The sequence below is a fragment of the Schistocerca serialis genome, chromosome 5 (assembly GCF_023864345.2).
Source record: "Schistocerca serialis cubense isolate TAMUIC-IGC-003099 chromosome 5, iqSchSeri2.2, whole genome shotgun sequence".
Classification (NCBI taxonomy): Eukaryota; Metazoa; Arthropoda; class Insecta; order Orthoptera; family Acrididae; genus Schistocerca; species Schistocerca serialis.
The window spans coordinates 492,383,086-492,406,881 of record NC_064642.1 but is presented as its reverse complement, the minus strand read 5'-3'; the positions used below and the strand labels follow the sequence as shown (position 1 = coordinate 492,406,881).

The 23,796-nt window shown below is 38.4% G+C and overlaps 1 protein-coding gene across 1 annotated transcript in view; it reads left to right on the top strand.

Moving 5' to 3' along the window:
- Positions 1–23,796, top strand: part of LOC126481676 (F-actin-monooxygenase Mical) — a 561,514-nt gene that overhangs the window by 514,188 nt on the left and 23,530 nt on the right. The window contains exons 29-31 of the mRNA XM_050105609.1: positions 7,583–7,695; positions 10,097–10,270; positions 17,622–17,736. Coding sequence (XP_049961566.1) covers positions 7,583–7,695; positions 10,097–10,270; positions 17,622–17,736 — 402 coding nt within the window. The remainder of the gene's footprint in view (positions 1–7,582; positions 7,696–10,096; positions 10,271–17,621; positions 17,737–23,796) is intronic.

The window sequence follows — 23,796 nt, the reverse complement described above, 5'->3', positions numbered from 1 at the left end:
TGTCAACAAGCCACTTTGCAAGCTGGTGGTGGCTCCATAATGGTGTGGACTGTTTTTGCATGGAATGGACTGGGTGTCCTCTTGATGTACAGCTGTTTGGAGACCATTTGCAGCCATTTATGGACATCGTGTTTACAGACAACAGGGATGACAATGCACCACATCACTAGGCTACAAGTAATCGTGATTGGTTTGAAAATTGTTCTGGACAATTCGGGCGAATGGTTTAGCCACGCAGATCACCCAATATGAGTCCCATCAAACATTTATAGAACATAATTGAGAGGTCAGATCATGCACAAAATTCTCCACCGGAAAAACTTTTGCAATTGTGGACAGCTATAGAGGCAGCTTGCCTCAATATTTCTGCAGGGGACTTCCCAACGACTTGTTGAGTCCACACCATGTCGAGTTGCTGCACTACGCTGGGTAAAACTAGGTCCGACATGATGGTGCGAGATATCCCATAACTTTTGCCACCTCACTTTATAAAACTGTTACTTGCTATTAGTAATTATTACATTTCTAATAACTGTCAAACATATGTAATAAATTGTCAGGGAACAAAAAAATCATGATCCAGCTTAACAGTATGTATGTACATTTGCGTGTGCCTTGGTCCAAGTTGGGGCAAAGGTTGTTACCTTAGACTTTTAATGAGAACCATGCGAGGCAAATTTATTGTAATATTAAAAATGTATCACTCTGTTCTGGAAGCACGTTCAAGTATATTAAATTGAATGTGTGATGAATCCTATACCTAAAGAGTAACTGAGCAACACTACTTCATGAACATGCAGTTAATTGCAAAACTGGCAGCCAACAGCTGTGCTTTTTGTTTTGTTATAGCAAGTGAAGTGCCATGCAAGTTTTTGAAGGAAAATAATGTGAGGTTCAGGTTTAACGCCACGTAAATGACAAGACCATTATTAGATATGTAGCCCAAGTTCGCATAGGGCAAGAATGCGGAAGGAAATAAGCTGTCGTCATTTCAAAGGAATCTTCCAGCATTCAGCTTGCTTATTTTTGAGAACCCATGAAAAACCTAAATCAGAAAGACCAGACAGCTATTTGAAACCCACTACTTCTGAATGCAAGTCTACCACCACATTTGATAGGAACTTAGAGTAGTTAGGGCTGGCAAACTGAATTCCCACTGGCACATCAATTTGGACAAAGAAGTCTTTTTTAATTGAAGTAATGATGAAATTTGTACACTGTGTAATAAAACTATCCAGGCACCCCCTATTAGGTGCATTGTGCTGCCACATACTGCCAGGTACTCCATATTAGTGATCTTAGTACTCATTAGACATTATGAGAGAGCAGAATGGGACACTCTGCAGAACTCACGGACGTCAGGCAGTAGGGTGTCACTTGTGCCATACATGTGTATGTGAGATCTCCACACTCCTAAACATTCCTAGGTCCACTGTTTCCAATGTGATAGTGAAGTAAAAACGTGAAGGAACACGTACAGCACAAAAGTGTACAAGCCGACCTCGTCTGTTGACTGACAGAGATGGCTGACAGTTAAAGAGGGTCATAATGTGTAATAGGCAGACATCTACCCAGACCATCACACAGGAATTTCAAACAGCATCAGAATCCACTGCAAGTACTATGACAGTTAGGTAGAAGATGAGAAAACTTGGATTTCATCGTCGAGTGGCTGTTCATTATCATGCCAAATGATGCCTTACTTGGTGTAAGGAGTGTAAACATTGGATGTTTGAACAATGGAAAAACATTGTGTGAAATGATGAATCATGGTACACAATGTGGTGATCTGATGGCAGGGTGTGGGTATGGTGAGTGCTTGGTGAACGTCATCTGCCAGCATATGTAGAATTCGGAGGCAGTGGTGTTATGGCATGGTTGTGTTTTTCATGGAGGTGACTTGCATCCATTGTTGTTTCGCATGGCACTATCACAGTACAGGCCTACATTGAGATGTTAAGCACCTTCTTGCTTTCCACTATTGAAGAGCAATTCGGGGACGGCAATTTCATTTTCAACATGATCGAACACCTGTTCATAATGCGTGGCCCGTGGCGGAGTGGTTACATGACAATAACATCCCTATAATGGACTGGCCTGCACAGAGTCCTGACCTGAATCCTATAGAACATCTTTGGGATGTTTTGGAATGCCGACTTTGTGCCAGCCTCATCGACCGACATCGATACCTCTCCTCAGTGCAGCATTCCGTGAAGAATGGGCTGCCATTCCCCAAGAAACCTTCCAGCACTTGATTGAACATATATCTGTGAGAGTGGAAGCTGTCATCAATGCTAAGGGTGAGCCAAAACCATATTGAATTCCAGCATTACCGATGGAGCGTGCCACGAACTTGTAAGTCATTTTCAGCCAGGTGTCCGGATAGTTTTGATCACATAGTGTATCTGTAAAAGTTACCATGGCATGGTTAAAGATGCAGGAAGAGATATTATGTTATGAAGAAATTCCCAGACCAGACAAAGATAGCAATGTGAAAGAGTTTACGTGTATTTGATGGTCATATGTAGCAGGTTCTTTGTTCTGGGAATGAAAGAATCTTTTTTATTATTTTCTTTCTCATATAAAAACAAAGAGAATTATTTTTATTATTAATAGATCATTTTTGTTGTAATATTGTATATGTGACTATCACTTTTACTCTCAACCTGCAATGGATTGTTGATATATATTTCATAGGTGAATAAATTTACTTGTACTTTGGTTGATATTTATTTATATATTTTGTATTCTGTACATCCGTCTTATTAATACATGACAGCATATGGAATGGGTCAATTTTGCAATACTGGTAATTACACATACATACAGTTGAAGAGCTGAGGCTGATCTAAATACCAGTATCACAAATATTTGTGTATTATTCATTGCGGCTCAGAGACTCTCCTATTGTGTACAATGACCCTTGCATCAGCAGACATTTAAAGCTTCTTAATAAGAGTTCATCATTCACTCGACACTTCATTTGTGGAGGTAGGACATTAAAAATCCTGTACTCCCTCAATTGTATCCTCTTCCCCACAGCACTCAATTTTGTCTGCTCAGAGAGAATGTCTTTTTGCATCATGGCTGTGATACATGTTATTGGGTTGAGAGAGAGAGAGAGAGACTTTTTTCTTGTGAAACATGTTGGGGAGAATATACATTCTACTGTAGTTGTGGTGATTAAAATTACCAGAAGATGAGGCCACATGCCATGATGATATGAAAGCAGTCATAATATACTGATTAATCAGCATTCTTATTTCTGCAAGGGTAACAATGCTTAAACTAAATGCTGCAGGAAACGGTCTTTTGCACTGATCTAGGGTGTGGTTTGACCAGTTTATTTTACTATCAGCGAAGAAACCCACATATTTGGCGTTATGTACTCTTGTTATCTGCTAACCATTAATTTTTTCCCATTTTTTCCGCATATTTATGATCTGTTCAAAACTGAATAAAACTTATTTTACTGACAGTGAGAGAAAGATCATGTATGATAATCAGTTCATAATATCCGCAAAAACCTTATTTACTGACGCTTTAATTTTGTATGCTGAATTACCAGTAATTACTGTATAGTCATCAGCAAAGGTGTACATTTGTGTTACTTTGTACAAAAGAGATATATCGTTAATAATAGGTAGGGGAATCAGAAGTGAGTCTTGAGGTACCCTACAAGTGTTGGTATTACAGTCTAATGATGGTGAGATGTTCTCCCCACTTGTTTACTTTTTCCAGTCTGGGAAATTTGTTTTATAGTTTTCCAGCCCAGTATCAGGCCACATCAAGTGTTATATTCTTGTCAAGCCATAGGTTGCCAGGGGTACATCTTGTGGGGCAGTTGGGACATTGTAAATGATGATCCATGTCCTGGATTTCTCAACAGTCACATTTGTTGTGTGTTTTGTCTTTTAGGCTCCATTTAATTAGATTTGTTTTGTCTGGCACGCACTACACCCATTTTGATGCAGTTCAGTATTCTCCAAATCTTCCAGCTTGATGTATTGCTGCCGGGCATCTCTTGTGAGGCAGGCTTGTTCTATGGGGTATCATTCTGCTTGGTACTAAGATTCTTTTGTAGGATTTAAGTCTGCCAAGCCCCCATGAAACACCCTTGTAGGGCATGGCACTTATCAAAAGTCTGTTTAAATTCTTGTGTGTGTTCATGAGAAATTTTTCAGGATTCAGGAGTGGGAATCTGTCTGCTTTATATAGCTACCCAAGTGTTGTAGTTTCATGCATCCTGTTGTTAGTCTGCATGTGTCATCCAGGCTTGTGATGATTTTTTTGGCATGTGCAGTTCTGGACCACATGGAGTTTGCATGTTCCACTGAGGAAAAGCAAAGTACTTGAGCATTTGTTTTTAGTATAGTTGCTCTCGGTTCCCATTTACTATTCGCAACTTTCCTCACTATATTGTTCCTGATTAATAACGGACATTCCTAAATTTGGTAGTATTCAATGTATTTGTATCTCTTGGTTCCATTCTCCTCTTTGCTGTCTGTCAGCACAATAACAACTTTCTGTTATTTTATCTTGCAATGTAAACCAAAGAAAAGAAATTTTTTGTGAATACGTTTGAGAGGAACTTTCAGTTTCTGTGGTGCTGAGTTGTGTGTTCCTTATAGCAACGAATTGTCTTGAATGCTGAAACAGTTATATAAGCATATGAATATTTACAGCACTTAAGTAGCATCATGCTATTCGATGTAATGTTCCTCACTGCAGTCTTCCACACTAATGTTTATAAGCCTACAGATGCACTTGATCTTGAGGCCAAGCTCTGAATTATGGCTGCTTAAAATATTGAGCCGGCCAATTAGAGTTCCAAGCAGTTAAATCAGATGGATTTATGTCCTCTGGTGCTGTGTATGTGTGGTACCACCCCTCGAAGAATAACGGTGAAGGAAAACAATCTCGTGTGGCAGCAGACTGGCAGGAGATTCAAATGCTCTGTCCCTCTCATGGCAGTGCACAGGATGCAGTTGGCAGAGATGCTGTCAATACTGCAACTTCTTAAGTTTTGTTTTTAAATAATAGTCACTGCTAATAATCTTCAAGTAGATGAATTCAAGTTCCCTCACTTTTCAGACATTCACAAGGAAATATGGCTGGCTGAAAGCTGCTGGACTTGCTAAGCTGATGATCCACACTTGTCAGAATGTGCTCAAATGTATCCATGCATTCTAAATTAATTGTATATTGTATTTGAATTATTACTTAGTCCTCTTCTTTTATGCATCATAGTTACTCATTCCTTCTTCTTTTGCATCATCTCAGCCTTTGCCTCAGAAAAAGAGAACTACAATACCAGTAGAAATCCATTACATTAACTACTACACATGCGACCCACTGATGAATACGGTTTCAGTGTGTGCCTCTCAGGTTGTTCAAAGTCATGTGACGGTTTAGTTGTACAATTTCACTCCCAGTGTGTGTATGCGTGTGTGCAGCCTTAGAGCAGACAGTTAGGTCCTGCTGGTGTGTGTGTGTGTGTGTGTGTGTGTGTGTGTGTGTGTGTGTGTGTGTGTGTGGGCGCGCGCGCGCGCAGCCTTAAGGCACATTTAGACCTGTGCGCCTTGCAGCTAGTCACTGTGCGTCTGCTCTTGTCCCACACAAAAGTAGAGGCATCTTGTGTGAACCTAGCTGTGAATGGAATCACTTGTGCACACATGTCGAAAAGGCATCTACAACATGCATGTGTGACTCTCCTCAAGTGTGGAGGCAAGCGCAGCTGCACAGTGACTAGGTGCAAGGGCGCACAGGTATAAACACATCTTTAGACTGGATGGTCAGGTCCTTCCAAGGTGAGTGCAGCCTTAGAGTGGATGGTCAGGTCATCTAGGTATGGGATGCATGAATGAGCTTGAGGGAAGTCAAATACAGTTGCTCCCCATGTCCAAAGCTACTACATTGACATCAGCAGGTGGTAAATGCACCAAACAATATGACCAAGCCTAACTCCTGATGCAGACCTCTAGTTTCTGCATCAGACTGAAACATATTTGTGTGTTACAACAAGTTTGTCTCACATGATAATCAGTAATAATGCAATACTGTGGCCACTTGCTTTTGGATAGCTGTGTGAAAAAGTGTGTACTTTCTACTAGAAGAAGAGGTAGATAGCTCAGAAGGTAGTGAATACTGTTGGTGTGGTGTGTACACACACATAAGTTCACTACACATGAGTAGTTGTCTTTCCATTATTTTATGTGTTGTTCTATCCAGGAATTTCCATTATTGTTGTGCCTTAAAATAATGTGTACTGATTACTGCTGGAGAACTATAGTTTATATGCCATTAGTTGAGTACCTGGCATTGCCCTGAATGTATTTATTTCAGTCTTTCATTAGTCCACCTCTTCTTCCCCCACTCTCTGTCCTCCCCCCCCCCCCCCCCCTCTCTGTCAACCTGCTCCTCCCCTCTCTCCACTCCCTCTTCCTTCCACTCTCCTTTCCCTCCTCCTCCTCCTCCCTCATATCTGTGCTCATCTCTTCCTTCCTCCTCGCTGTCATCCATGTCCTCATCGATCCTTCTCTCTCCACCATATCAGGCTCACCTCTATAAGAGGCTGGTGGTTCTTACCCCATTTATTTATTTCCACACTTTACCTAATGTGTGTACCAAATTTGATTCAAATCACCCTAGAGGTTTAGGATGATCTATTTACCTGTGGTTTTGCTCATATATGCACATTTCAAATATATTTAACCTATTTCACATGTATTTGTACACATATTTCGCTTGTATCCCTAGAGAATTTTGCCCTGCAGTTACATTTTTAAGCAGCTCAATGTTTATGACGACTTATCTTCTGAACTATGTGCTGTACAATGATGTAATTTTGAAGGTACATTCATTGGTATATGTGGCTACTGTCTGCAAAATGTGTGGTGAACAGAGTTAGAAGTAAAGAAATGATAAATTGAAACATCATGCACGATGCACCAGTTTTTCATGCATTTCAGTGTCTATGATGTCATGTTTCCTGAACAATATGCATCACACAATGATATAATTTTTGGGACATTCATGGTATATGTGAATATAGTCTGCAAAGTGTGTCACAAATACAGCTAATGGTAAAGAAGTAATAGATTAAAATGTCATGCTTCATGTGACAGTTGTACTACATGAACAGAGAAAATGTAATAAGAGGTAAACTTTCATTCTCAAATACTGGATGACTAAAACATGGTTATTTGTTCATCATGAGCTACTCCGCTTTTTCACCCCCACCCATTTGATAGGTGGTTCTCATTCGTGCAGTGATGATTTCCAGACAGTAAGTGGTGTGTGTACCAAGTTTGGTTGCAATCTTTCCATTAGTTTAGGACGATGTACATACATACATATTACATATAAATGTACATCAATTTTTATAATATGTATAGATTTGAGTTACTTATTTAAAAAGATCATTGTTTCCTGCATAAGTACCTTGTAAAATTGTTTTTACTTTGTGACTCACATTAATATTATCTGATATGTTGACTGTATTGAAACTACAAATGACTTGCAAACCGTGACATTATAAAACCATGATATTACATGACTTTGCATTTTTTGTTGATTTCAGACTCAGGATGGCTCAGGAAATTCAGCGTCAGTTAGAAGAAGTGGAAGTGAAGCAGAAAGAGCTGGAACAGAGAGGAGTCAATGTGGAAAAAGCTCTTCGAGGAGAAAGTGCAGGTACCAACTAAGTTCCATCTACTAATAACTTCTGTATGTTTTTAACACAGTCCCTTTACATGATACAGTCATTATTGGTTTTGGCCCACAATGGCCTTCTGCAACTCGTACAATAGAAAAAAAAGGAAAACTGCCTATATTAAGACCTTAAAACAAACAGAAAAGTTTCTGTGTCTTCTTGTGAGTTACACAAAGTAGAAAAAGTGAATGGTTAGATATTTTAGAAGAAATTTATGTTGTGCACTGGAAAGAACTGAACAAACTCCTCAATGACAGAATGAGTGTACAGTGGATGCACATTTCAGTATTTGTGATGATCTATTCATTTGAAGCAGGTGTGTTTCAGCTGACAATGGAGCTTTTCTGTGACCAAGTGCTGCACTGAGCCATCCAGACCATGTCTTCACTTATGAGCTTCTGCCCATCTAACATAAACACCCCACAACCAGAATGGGAGCAGCAGTCTGCTGCAGAATGCCACCCTTGTCATCCAGGCTGTGTCATCTTTGTTGGGCTTATCACCAGAGGTCTAATTATCTTGTGCCTAAAGTGCAGCACCATCAGTCATCATAAATATTTACCATACCAATTGCTCCTGTTTCCTTTTATTATAAAGACCTAACTCTGTTTTAAATATGAGTTTACTCCTTGTACAAGCTGTACTCTATTTTTACGTAGGCTGAAATTTAAACAGTGGCAACACTGCTGTGGAGAAAATCTACCATTGTTGCTGATAGCACACATCGTTGACATACCTACCTTACCTCCGAGCAAATGGATTCGCCCGTCCCATGTCACCGATGTATGCACAATCGAGGGAAATACAGTCACTTGTGAGTAAGTGGTCTAATGTAACGGTGTCACTATGTTTTCGAAACAGGAAAAACGGAGTTTGATCAAGATTGAATGTGCCAGAAGTCATACAGCATGACGGTGTCATCAAGGTCTTCAAGAGGCATGCGGAAAATTGGCATTGCCGTACAGAACAGTGGCATATTGGGTAAAAGCCTTCAATGAAGGTTGGCAAACATGCATCGGGCAGGTTGTCATAGCATCTCTGAAGAAGTGCATGCTCTCGCTGCGTTAGTGGACAGTGGTCGATGCCATACGATTCATGAGCTCGCCCACGAAACCGGATTAGTGCATACGACTGTGCTTCGCATCCTGAAGGAATGCCTGGGCATTCAAAAAATTGCATCATGATGGGTTCCGCATGATGGAAATGCAGAAATGGATGCATTACAATGCTGCTCAAGACTCACTTGGAGCACTATGAGTGCAAAGGGGAGGCTTTCTTATGCCATATCGTAACACTAGATGAGACATGGGCCTCATCTTACGAGCCAAAACTGAAACGCCAATCCAATGAATGGTGTCATTATGGGTCGCCCTGCAACTCGAAAGTGCGTCAGAGCCCCAATATGGTGAAAGTTATGGTGATTCTCGTGTACGACTGTGATGGTGTTATCCTAATACATTGCGTTCCTTCACGGCAGACCGTCAGTTCACAGTATTACTGTTTGTTTTTGGTGCATCACCTGTGACCAGCTATGTGAAAGAAGTGGTGACAATTTCAGTGCAACCCACCCATCATTTTGCACGACAATGCACAGTCATATACAGCACAAGCTGTGGTTGCTCTGTTCAGTTGATGAGACTGGGAAGTACTGTACCATCCACCATACTTCCCAGACATAAGTCCTTGTTACTTTGATTTGATTCCGAAGATGAAGGGACCACTTTGTGGCATTCGCTTCAGAACTGTTCCAGAGATTCGACAGGCAGTAGACCGCTCCATTTGTACCATCAACAGAAGAGGCTCTGCTAATGGTATACTAGGCCTTCTACATTGCTGAACACGGGTTCTACACAACGCTGGTGACTACTTTGAAGGACAGTAACAAGTGCAAATGTGTAACTCTTTTGTATCGGTTGTGAGTAAATAGTTTCCACTATTTAAGTTCCAACCCTTGTATATTTTATGAATAACTGCTAGAACTTTTATTGTAACTTTGACATATAGAAAAGTACATTTAGTTGTATTTATGATTTTGGTATTATCAGTTTGTGTATGCATGAATGTTTGTTCCACAAATGCCGCTCATGGCCATTAGGTATGAACCAAGCATATTTTAATTGTGTCTTACTTAACTCAAAAGTAGACCTAGGAAGAAAAAAACTTGTTTGAAAATCTTAATATAGGGTCTTTTCCTATTGTAGCATGTAAAGATGGCCACTGTGATTGTATCATATAAAGTGATTGTGTCAAAAATAAACAGAAGGTCATAATAAGTCAATCACCAGTCTCCTTCAGCTGACTATCATTTTTAATCTAGTCTTTTGGCTTATGTTTTTATGCTGAAAGAGAATAGCAATGAGAACGTTTTATTATTATTTCAAGTGGCTGCACAAAAGGATGAAGGAGACCTCCTCAAAGAGTGGTTTGCCCTAGTAAGAGAACGAAGTGAACTGCGTCGCTTTGAGCGAGAACTATTAATACGAGCAGAAGAATTAGAACTGGAGGACAGACATTCTCGTCTTCAGCAGGAGCTACGGGAGCGGCTGAAAAAGGATGGTAAAGACATAATCATCATCAAGGTTTAATTTTCTTAAGAGATTCAAACATCAATGTGTTGCAGATAGCATAACTCGAATTTCTTTCTTTCTGATTTACTTAATTATCCATGTGACAGACACACTTACTATTCTCTTATTATTCTAATCATGCAAATTTCAGTAACAATAATTCCCCAATTGCAGATCATCCGAACAATTCAAATTAACTTTCTTCTTTTGTGGATGGACAAGTATAAATTGAATTCTTCTAATGCAACATTTAACATGTTATGTAATATAACAATGAAATAATCAAGTGTATGTGAATAGATTGCAAAGATATTTTCTTATCAGTGAATGAAACTTTAAATCCAAATTAATAACTGGAAAAATTGTGTTGCAAAGAACATGCTCTGTTAAAGCTGTAATAGTTCCTGCTCTCTAATATTTTATATAATATGCACTGGTTTCCATAAACTGATGAAAAACAACTGAAATAATTATTTTCACAAAGTTATGTGTCAAATTTATTGAACTTAGTTAGTGTGGTGCATATAACATAAACACAAATGATACTCAGTTCCAGAACACACACACACACACACACACACACACACATATATATATATATATATATATATATATATATATATATATATATATATATATATATATATATATATATATATATACAGAAATTGAGGAGTGGTGTACATTTGATATAGTACAAATAATTAGTGTAATTGCCTCAAGCTGCATAATAGTACATAAACCAAAGCATGCTTCTGTTAAAGTAGCATCTATGATATTCAAAGAAACTTGATGTCATTCTAATACAAAGCCAATTTTATTGCTTCAGATGTTTTCAAAGGAGGACAGTGGGCAACAACAGAGTCATGATGTAGTGTTTATTTCTCAGTAGTGGCTGGTGAATCTTCTTGATTGTACTGTCCAACTTGGAGAGTCCACAGTGATAGGAGATCTTACATCAAAGGCAGTTGCTCTCATCACTTTGTGAAGGACCTTAATCAGGCGAACATTGGGTTCGCTAGTTGCTCCCAGCTGACGTATATCCCACTCCGTTATTTGTTATCCCCAACTCTTTTAATAATTTATTATTAATGCTTTTTATCATTGTAAGCCATCCACAAACTGTTGAAGGATGTTTGTTACAGCCTGTCCAATGAGCAGTGTCAGAGTACTGCATTGATGCAGGACACTCAAAGGACCATGAAAAAATTGACAATACACAGCTGAAATATCAGTAGAGGGTCTGGAATGTAAGCCTCACCATCTAGTTATCCCCTCATCTTCATGTGTTCACTCTGCTCCGGTCCTCGCTTTTCATGCCCTCCTCCCTCCTCTATGCCTTTCAGCCATCTGTCCTTGGTCTTCCTTTTGGTCATTTCTTTCTCATCTCCATTTCCTGTATCTTCTTGGGGTTCTCTTGTTTTTCATTCTCTTCAACTGCCCTTATGATGTTAGTCTTTATGTTCGTATCCTGCTGTGCAATGATTCCTCTTTCACCATTTCCCTTAGCCTTTCATACCTCATCTTCTTTCTCCTTATTACTCATCTCCTGTTTCTAAGGAGCTCATTTCAAATGCCTGTCATCTGCTTACATCTGTTTCCTTCATTGCTCGTATTTCATATGCATAGGTCAGTATTGCGATGTAGTAACATCTATATATTACTCCTTTTCTTTTTTGTGGGTTATGTTTGTTCCACGCTATGCCCCTAACACTCTGTAGGACTGTTTCTGTCTGTTTGCCACATTCACTGACCTGTTTCTCATTTCTTCTATTTTCCTCTATCACGATTCCCAAGTACTTGACGCGTTCAACCTTCTTCAATTATTCACTTCCAATCCTTATATCGCTAGTTGGTCTATCTTTCTTTCTAGTTGTAACCTGGATCTCACATTTGTTTACATTAATTTTCATTCCGTACTGTCTCAAACCCCCCCCATGAACCATGGACCTTGCCGTTGGTGGGGAGGCTTGCGTGCCTCAGCGATACAGATAGCAGTACCGTAGGTGCAACCACAACGGAGGGGTATCTGTTGAGAGGCCAGACAAACGTGTGGTTCCTGAAGAGGGGCAGCAGCCTTTTCAGTAGTTGCAAGGGCAACAGTCTGGATGATTGACTGATCTGGCCTTGTAACAATAACCAAAACGGCCTTGCTGTGCTGGTACTGCGAACGGCTGAAAGCAAGGGGAAACTACACCTGTAATTTTTCCCGAGGGCATGCAGCTTTACTGTATGATTACATGATGATGGCGTCCTCTTGGGTAAAATATTCCGGAGGTAAAATAGTCCCCCATTCGGATCTCCGGGCGGGGACTACTCAAGAGGATGTCGTTATCAGGAGAAAGAAAACTGGCGTTCTACGGATCGGAGCGTGGAATGTCAGATCCCTTAATCGGGCAGGTAGGTTAGAAAATTTAAAAAGGGAAATGGATAGGTTGAAGTTAGATATAGTGGGAATTAGTGAAGTTCGGTGGCAGGAGGAACAAGACTTCTGGTCAGGTGACTACAGGGTTATAAACACAAAATCAAATAGGGGTAATGCAGGAGTAGGTTTAATAATGAATAGGAAAATAGGAATGCGGGTAAGCTACTACAAACAGCATAGTGAACGCATTATTGTGGCCAAGATAGATACGAAGCCCACACCTACTACAGTAGTACAAGTTTATATGCCAACTAGCTCTGCAGATGACGAAGAAATTGAAGAAATGTATGATGAAATAAAAGAAATTATTCAGATTGTGAAGGGAGACGAAAATTTAATAGTCATGGGTGACTGGAATTCGAGTGTAGGAAAAGGGAGAGAAGGAAACATAGTAGGTGAATATGGATTGGGGGGACAGAAATGAAAGAGGAAGCCGCCTGGTCGAATTTTGCACAGAGCACAACATAATCATAACTAACACTTGGTTTAAGAATCATGAAAGAAGGTTGTATACATGGAAGAACCCTGGAGATACTAAAAGGTATCAGATAGATTATATAATGGTAAGACAGAGATTTAGGAACCAGGTTTTAAATTGTAAGACATTTCCAGGGGCAGATGTGGACTCTGACCACAATCTATTGGTTATGACCTGTAGATTAAAACTGAAGAAACTGCAAAAAGGTGAGAATGTAAGGAGATGGGACCTGGATAAACTAAAAGAACCAGAGGTTGTACAGAGATTCAGGGAGAGCATAAGGGAGCAATTGACAGGAATGGGGGAAATAAATACAGTAGAAGAAGAATGGGTAGCTTTGAGGGATGAAGTAGTGAAGGCAGCAGAGGATCAAGTAGGTAAAAAGACGAGGGCTAGTAGAAATCCTTGGGTAACAGAAGAAATATTGAATTTAATTGATGAAAGGAGAAAATATAATAATGCAGTAAGTGAAACAGGCAAAAAGGAATACAAACGTCTCAAAAATGAGATCGACAGGAAGTGCAAAATGGCTAAGCAGGGATGGCTAGAGGACAAATGTAAGGATGTAGAGGCCTATCTCACTAGGGGTAAGATAGATACCGCCTACAGGAAAATTAAAGAGACCTTTGGAGATAAGAGAACGACTTGTATGAATATCAAGAGCTCAGATGGAAACCCAGTTCTTAGCAAAGAAGGGAAAGCAGAAAGGTGGAAGGAGTATATAGAGGGTCTATACAAGGGCGATGTACTTGAGGACAATATTATTTAAATGGAAGAGGATGTAGATGAAATGGGAGATATGATACTGCGTGAAGAGTTTGACAGAGCACTGAAAGACCTGAGTCGAAACAAGGCCCCCGGAGTAGACAATATTCCATTGGAACTACTGACGGCCGTGGGAGAGCCAGTCCTGACAAAACTCTACCATCTGGTGAGCAAGATGTATGAAACAGGCGAAATACCCACAGACTTCAAGAAGAATATAATAATTCCAATCCCAAAGAAAGCAGGTGTTGACAGATGTGAAAATTACCGAACTATCAGCTTAATAAGCCACAGCTGCAAAATACTAACACGAATTCTTTACAGACGAATGGAAAAACTAGTAGAAGCCAACCTCGGGGAAGATCAGTTTGGATTCCGTAGAAACACTGGAACACGTGAGGCAATACTGACCTTACGACTTATCTTAGAAGAAAGATTAAGGAAAGGCAAACCTACATTTCTAGCATTTGTAGACTTAGAGAAAGCTTTTGACAATGTTGACTGGAATACTCTCTTTCAAATTCTAAAGGTGGCAGGGGTAAAATACAGGGAGCGAAAGGCTATCTACAATTTGTACAGAAACCAGATGGCAGTTATAAGAGTCGAGGGACATGAAAGGGAAGCAGTGGTTGGGAAGGGAGTAAGACAGGGTTGTAGCCTCTCCCCGATGTTGTTCAATCTGTATATTGAGCAAGCAGTAAAGGAAACAAAAGAAAAATTCGGAGTAGGTATTAAAATTCATGGAGTAGAAATAAAAACTTTGAGGTTCGCCGATGACATTGTAATTCTGTCAGAGAGAGCAAAGGACTTGGAAGAGCAGTTGAATGGAATGGACAGTGTCTTGAAAGGAGGATATAAGATGAACATCAACAAAAGCAAAACAAGGATAATGGAATGTAGTCTAATTAAGTCGGGTGATGCTGAGGGAGTTAGATTAGGAAATGAGGCACTTAAAGTAGTAAAGGAGTTTTGCTATTTGGGGAGCAAAATAACTGATGATGGTCGAAGTAGAGAGGATATAAAATGTAGACTGGCAATGGCAAGGAAAGCGTTTCTGAAGAAGAGAAATTTGTTAACATCCAGTATTGATTTAAGTGTCAGGAAGTCATTTCTGAAAGTATTCGTATGGAGTGTAGCCATGTATGGAAGTGAAACATGGACGATAAATAGTTTGGACAAGAAGAGAATAGAAGCTTTCGAAATGTGGTGCTACAGAAGAATGCTGAAGATTAGATGGGTAGATCACATAACTAATGAGGAAGTATTGAATAGGATTGGGGAGAAGAGAAGTTTGTGGCACAACTTGACCAGAAGAAGGGATCGGTTGGTAGGACATGTTCTGAGGCACCAAGGGATCACCAATTTAGTATTGGAGGGGAGCGTGGAGGGTAAAAATCGTAGAGGGAGACCAAGAGATGAATACACTAAGCAGATTCAGAAGGATGTAGGTTGCAGTAGGTACTGGGAGATGAAAAAGCTTGCACAGGATAGAGTAGCATGGAGAGCTGCATCAAACCAGTCTCAGGACTGAAGACCACAACAACAACAACTGTCTCAAATTTTCTTCCCAAGCATTCAGCTGTTCCTAAACCACCTTCTCCCTGTTTCCCCAGATCCTCAAGTCGTCTGCAAACACCATTGCTTTATAATGTCTTCTCCAGTTGTTTTTTTTTTTTTTTCCGCCACCTTAGTCATTACCTCATCCAAGGCCACAGTGAAGAGGAGAGGTGACAATACATGTCTCTGTTTCACATCACATTTTTGCTGGAACCAATCCATCCTTTCATTTCCCACTTTCACACAACTTCCACAGTACGTCTCCTCCATTCTGCTTGTTGTCTCTCTTCACACTCCCTTCTTTTCGAGTGCTGCCCAGAACTTTCTTCTTCAGATGCTATCAAATGCCTTTTCTATAACAAGAAAGGCCATCACAAGGTCTCCAGATTCATAGTGGTGCTCCTGAAGCTGTCTCACTGCAAAACTGCAAACATGAGATCAACAGTTGACCTCCCATGTCTGAAGCCATACTGTTCCTCTGTTTGTTCTTGACCATTGTTTGGATTCTGCTTTCCAGAAACTTTTCATATACCTTGGCACGGTGTGGTACCAGCGGACTCCTCTGTAGTTTCCACAATCCTGCCTACTGCCTTTCTTGATTATTGGGGGCAATTAGTGCCATCTTCCAATCTTTGGGTGTCATCTTCTCATTCCACACCACCATCATTAACAGACTGTGAACAGCTGAAAGAATCCTATCAAAAAGTAATTCATCCACAAAGGTGGTAGCTTACAAAATATTGATTTTACAAATTTTTGAATCTTGCTGATCAGTCTTGGACTCCTGAGAAGCATGATTAATAAAGGATATAGAAAAAGATTCACTGAAGTGCTGTGTATTACTTCACTGGATCATTAGCTGACATAAGTGTGTCTTGGAGATGCTTATTGTTAAAATTTCAAGAATGTATATTCCAGCAAGAATCAAGCAACATACTACTTCCTCCCAAAGACATCTTACATAGTGATTTACCAGTTGTCATTCTTCCCCTACACTGCTCACAAATGCAACAGGTTGAGAAGGGAATGATGATGGTACACAATGTGCCTTCTCCCACATATTATTTGGTGGCTTTCAGAATGAAATATGGGTCTAGATGTATTCCTGAATTTTAAGATTGTTTATTTATTTATTTTTTGGTAGAAAGTCCTTTATGAAAGCCAAATTAAGAGATTGTTAATGAGTTCTGCAGCGATAAATGACTCAGTATTTTATAGCTCACTTTTGCATAAAGTTTTGAATTGATTCCTAGTGACTAGAGAGAATTGTTGTATCTTCATTTTTAAAGAGATGGCTGTTTCTACTGTATTTTTAAGTCTGTCAGAAAAGATACCATGAGTAATTGTCAGATGACAGACATAACTATCTAACCAGCACAATAATTTATTACTCTTCTAGCAACATCATCGTAGCCGGAAGAATGCATTTTATTTCAAATTTTTCCTCTCTCTCCCTCTCTCTCTCTGTGTCTCTTCCCCCCCCCCCCCCCTCCCCGCCCTCGCTCCCTCCCTCCCTTCCTGTTTTAAGCAGTACCTGCTAATGCAAATATCTGCTAATTTCTAAGTTTTCCCTAGTGTTTTGTGAGGCTTCAGTAGTGATAAAGGTAATCAACTACTTTCTGAGGATAGCTTTACAAACAAGAAGTTAGGTCATATTATACACAAATCACAATAGAGAATTTGTAGTTGTGTATATGAATCCTTGTCTTTTCCCTGTTGGTTTTCCTGTATCTCATTGTTATATTGTTTTGGTGTTAGAAAAACTAGTTACATTAGTTACTAAGCTTTGAAATTGTTTAGAATGCCTTTAGTGAGGAGGACATATGCAATATATGTTTTCACTTTCAGTTGATTTAAAGATGGAACATAATATATAAATCTGGGATTGCTATCTATGTCATTATTATGTCATTAGAGCCTACAACATAAAATGAGTAATACTGATGTATGAAGAATGCAAACCCAGGAAAATACCAATACAATTTTCTTCAGAGAGTTATCGTTCTCATCTATTACGTGAACAGTGATTAATCTTTTTAACCATTAGGAGTTTAATTTTACAGGAATTTTGTATTCTTGATTAACCTGAATGTCACATTTCCTTCTCTTGTTTAGATTCAGAGAAGACATCAGATGATGTCGAAAAAGAGGGCCAAATCTTGAATGAAATGCTGGAGATTGTTGAACGACGAGATTCTCTCATTGCCTTACTGGAAGAGGATCGACAAAGGTGTGCCATAGTGTATTCTAGACATTGTTCTTATTCTGGTCTGGTGAGACGATCCTCCAGTAGTGGACTATCCCTTATTTATGTTTTTTGTATGCTTGCTCTTTTGTGGATTCTGTCCTTCATTTTTGTTTCTTATCTGCAAAATTATCCACAAATGCATCTGACTGATTCTTGCATGTGGCTTTGGTCTGCAACAAATTTCCTCTAACATTTGTTGTTTTTTCTTGATATCGAGTGCTGTGCCACTTAATGAATCCTTCATAGTATCAGTAGTCTTCCTTTGTGAGTTGTAAAGACTGAAAAATTTTGAATGTACTAGTCACTTAGATTTATAATAGTAATGTAATTAATTGCCCATTAAAAATGAATTGTGCAATTTTCCTTGTGTGCTTTGTTCATGCATCAGTTATTGAAATTAGCTTATACTATTTTTAGTATTTATAAGCATTTGTTTGAAGTTAGTGTACATTGCTGACACTACTTACACAATTTTCTTCTTGTTGCCTGGAGATTTTTGTAGTGCATAGCTTTAAATTCCCATCCATAAATGCAACAAAATGTTGTATGTAACTTGGTAAAAAGAATTATTATTATTATTATTATTATTATTATTTATTGAGGTTACATGGAATTATTACAATCATATTCTATGCTATGCAGAGACATTATAAATGTTTATGTAGTGTATATTGCTAATAAAAGAGGATTATTTTTTGTCATGATAATATGTTATGGTTTTTGGAACCAACCTTTCTGCACTTGCATGTTATCAACTCATAAATATTTTCTCCTGTTGTGACTACTTGATTTATTATTTTAAATAGCAGCAACTATTATCTACAGGAAAAGTCACTCTCTCTCTCTCTCTCTCTCTCTCTCTCTCTCTCTCTCTCTCCCCCCCCCCCCCCCCCCCTTATTAAATATTTTTCTTGTCTGTATTTTTGCTGCTTGGATATTTTCTTAACAGCCTTGCCACAGTGGTAACACCAGTTCCCGTCATATCACTGAAGTTAAGCTCTGTCAGGCTTGGCTAGCACTTGGATGTGTGACTGTTCGGTCTGCCAATCGCTTTTGGCAAGGGAGTGCACTTGGTCCTTGTGAGGCAAACTGAGGAGCTACTTGACTGAGAAGTAGTGGCTCTGGCCACGAAAACTGACAAGGGCCGGAAGAGCCATGTGCTGACCACATGCCCCTCCATATCCGCATCCAGTTATGCCTGTAGGCTAGGATGACAAGGCAGTTGGTCAGTACCGTTGGGACTTCTGAGGCCTGTTCAGACAGAGTTGAGTTCAGGTATTTTCTTGGTCTCTGCGGAATGGGACTGAGAGGGGGGATAAGATCAGATTCAACTTTAAAGTGAACTGCACCAAATAATATGAAACCAAATGTAGACTCAGAGAAAGAAAAAAGAATATGTTATGGTTATTCAGGTTGTTGTCTTGGTGCATTTTATGAAAGAACAACTTAGTAAAATTTAAATATTTTTAATTCTTCGAGCTTTGGTATTCATGAGAACAACTGGTTGTACTATACCTTTTTAGATCCAGATCCAGACAAGACACTTTGTGATGTGTGAAAAGATGAGAGATGTAACTTTTTGACCCTTTTGCCTATTTCTTTTTTCTACTAATGAATGTAAGCCATTGTGGAATATTACACTTTTTAGGGCTCCACGCCACAATCTGTAAAAACGGAACTGTTATACAATCACTTTGTTGTTTGTTTGGAAGCTTCTGTGTCTGCCTGACTGTTAAAAACTCTCTTTTTCAGGAACAGGTATATGTGCTAAGTTCAAATTTATGTCAAGTATTAAGATCCGTGATCCCTTCAAGGTGTAAATATTTTAACCTTTTAAGTCATTTCAATCAAAATATACAGCCATTTACGTCACATACTTTGATACTCGAAAATGCACTCATCAAAACATATAGGATGCTTCCCGTTGATCTGGAATCCTGAAATTTTGGCAAGAAGCAAGGTTTCATAGTACATGTAAAGGAAAAATCTGAAAATTGTTAATTTATAATAATATAACACGAAAAAAACATTTTTTGTTATTTTTTATCCATGAGTCTGTTCGTCTATCTGCCTGTTAATTTTCTCTAGAACAGTTTGGAATGTCAAGTTCAAATTCATGCCACATACTAAGGTGTATGGTCCCTTGGTGGTGTAAAAAGTTTTATCTTCCAAGTCAGTGCAATAAAAGATTCGGCTGTTTATGTCACGTGTTCTGATTACCCCCAAACTCATTCATCAAAACCTATAGAGTACTTCCTGTTGACCTACAATCATAAAATTCAACCAGGAGCAAGGTTTTACAGTACAAGTGAAGTAAAAAAATTTGAAACATCTTAAATTGTAATTATTTCGCATAAAAATATCTTTTACCATTTGCTCATACATTGCACTCATCATCGGTAAAAAAGTGTAATAGACGAACTTTACTGCATGCAAATATAAAATGTAAGTTGTAATCATGTTTTAGTAAGTAAATAAAAAATGTTTTATTAAGAAATTCTTCCAATCCATCTGTGGCATACAGCAAACCAGTGCTTAACAGTATTGGTTAAAAACAGTCTCGGTTGCAAAATAATAATAATACGAAGAAAGTAAATTGGAAAAAGAAAACACTACATGGCAAGCACCCGTATCATCTAACACAGCCACACATCGATCAAGACGCATCCAACACATGGCTAAGAAGAGGCAATATATACAGTGAGACAGAAGGATTCATGATTCAGGATCAAACAATAAACACCAGATATTACAGCAAGCATATTATTAAAGATCCCAATACCACAACAGATAAATGCAGACTTTGCAAACAACAAATAGAAACAGTAGATCACATCACAAGCAGATGTACAATACTAGCATATACAGAATACCCCAGAAGACATGACAATGTAGCAAAAATAATACATCAACAGCTTGCCTTACAACATAAACTTATAAAACAACATGTTCCCACATACAAGTATGTACCACAAAATGTACTGGAGAACGATGAATACAAATTATACTGGAACAGAACCATTATAACAGATAAAACAACACCACATAACAAACCTGACATCATACTCACGAATAAAAAGAAGAAATTAACACAACTAATCGAAATATCCATACCCAATACAACAAATATACAAAAGAAAACAGGAGAAAAAATTGAAAAATACATCCAACTGGCTGAGGAAGTTAAGGACATGTGGCATCAGGGTAAAGTTGACATTATACCAATTATACTATCAACTACAGGAGTCATACCACACAATATCCACCAGTACATCAATGCAATACAGCTACATCCAAACTTATATATACAACTACAGAAATCTGTAATTATTGACACTTGTTCAATTACCCGAAAGTTCCTAAATGCAATGTAACATATACCGTACAGTTAAAAGGAAGTCACGCTTGATCAAGGTCCACGTCACCTTCCATTTTTAATCAGACATAACATCTGAGACAAGAAAGAAATAATAATAATAATAATAATAATAATAATTGCAACCAAGACTGTTTTTAACCAATAATGTTTTATTAAATCTTCTCTCTACACATATAATCTGAAGTCACCTGCTCACTTCTTTCTTTATGTTGGGTCTACATCTACATCTACATTTATACTCCGCATGCCACCCAACGGTATGTGTCGGAGGACACTGAGAAACTACTGTAGAGATTTTGGTAAGGTCTTGGAATTCCCGGGACCAATATCTTACCAGTATCGATATTGATAATAGGCAAAAACTGTTGAGGTTCTCAATTCTCAGGATGGATGTATATTATTGAATCACTTCTTACACATTTTTGCCTCTGGTCATCATTAAAGAATTGTACAGCAATAACAATAAAGTATCGTAAGTTCAAATATACCATGAACCCAAATCTATACAAAGGAGTTCAGTGTGATTACTGATACTAATCATAACCTTAAGCTGAAAGAATAAAGCAAGCGTTATCTAATAAGAAAGCAGTTTTGTGTGTCAGGTGGCACTGTTGGACTCTTCATCGAAGAAATTGATGTGACCTCAAGATGAAGGTCAAATGCATATTCATGTGGCTACACAATTCAAAATGTTAAAGTAATCCATAGGTGTACTGCCAGTTGCTGCCCTTTGAACACCAAGAGCGAACAATACACCCATGGATTATTTTGTTATAAATCATGCTGGGAGAAATCGAATTAAAGGCGTGGTGATTGAGCATGATACAGTAATTGTAATACTTAGGTGTGGCTTGAATTATTTGCTGTTGTGGAAACTGGAAAGGGGAGGCACATATGAAAAAAGATTGCTTTTGTAATGTAGTAATTTTGGCAACATTCTAAAAATCCAGCCTTGTTGCATTTTGTACATTCTTGAGGTGTAGACTAAGAGTGTTTCATGGTATATATGTCTGAAATACAAATTCTATCATAAAAAACCATTTTTACAAAATGTCTCATAAATAAAACAGCAGGAACAAAATCCAGCATATTTTCTGTTTTATTTTGGAGAAGTAACAGTCCCTATGCAGAAAATCGTTCTTATGATAATGTGAGTGTATATATATGGTAGTTTACAGTGGATACACTTAATAGAGAGATGAAACTGTAGATAATGACACCTATGAATAAGTGAAGGACCATTCATAAATCAAAGATTTGGAGCAATCACTGTATGATATTTCCTCAGTTGAGACAAATTAAAAGTGAAAGCTTACCAAATGATGATATGGCAGGAGACAGTGTGACACAATGTTGAGGCAAGACACAGTCAGTCTAGGAACTGATTGTACAAACAATGTAATGATTAATAAATTAATTGGAAGAAAGATTACAACCAAAAGAAATGTCATAAGAGATACAGTGAAATTGCTGAGAGGGAGCAGCAATAAAGGTAGAAATGAAATTGTCGAAACTAAAGTGGAAAAAAGTGTATTGGTGTATTTAGCCACAGCTAATGTAAAATTATTGTCTTTTGATAGAATGGTGAAATATATTCACTCTACAATCGATAATTTTAATCCTGTCTCCCAGCATACTGTTAGTTCTTCTAAATCTGGTGAACCATTGTATGTAGTTTGCTCATCTCAGAATGCATTGAAGCCTGTCTCACATAGATTAAGATTCACTGTAAGCCTACTTGCGGGCTAGCATGACCCCTGAGTGGACTCCATTGATTGTTAGGTTGCTTCCCTGCTAAGAGCTTTGCATGTTTCCGTGTGATATCATTAATGCTATTTCTCTTGCGCAGTTTTCTGAATGAGTGCTACCTGCTGTGGCCAAACAGGATTCCTGTCAATGTCTCCTGCCACAGCTTAGAAGGTGGGGGCCCGCCACAAGCGCAGTTGTGCTAGTGACATGCTTGGCTGTAACCTAATTTCAAAGTACCTTTAATTGCTGCAGATATCATCACAGTGAAGCAGAGAAAGCATTGTTTTTTTAATTGATACACTTAGGGAAGATTGTTTCTATATGCTGAAAAAAATTTCAGTTCTTACAAACATCTGTGCTGGAAATGGACATTTTGCAGTGAGACTACTTGCAGGTGATCTTACACAGTACGACTGCTTTGACATTACGCTTTGTGAAATAGACTTGAGTGGTTCCAGTGAATAGTTAGCAGCCTTCTTGCACTTGCAATTGGAGTGTGGATCTTTCTCTTTAAACTCATAGTTATTGTATACCTGTAAGTTATGTACTACTGTTTTTTGATGCAGCTAATTTTTGTATATGAAATAAGAACCTGTGCAACCTGTTAATTGTGTAAAGGCAGTAATTTCCATTGAACTTGATAGAAGCTGTACATAATTCTTTGACATGTTATGTATACTAACATCAAGTGCAAAATTTTTATAGCAGGTTCAGCTGGTATAAAATTTATCTAATATTATGCATAACTGACTTTTTTATTTGTACCTGTTCTTCTTCTTCTTCTTCTTCTTATTATTATTATTATTATTATTATTATTGACAAACATAGCTGGAATTCATTAACTTTTGTTGAGGCTATCTGTGACCATTGAGTAGTTAACATCAACACCAAAATGGGAAAAAACAGCAGTTTT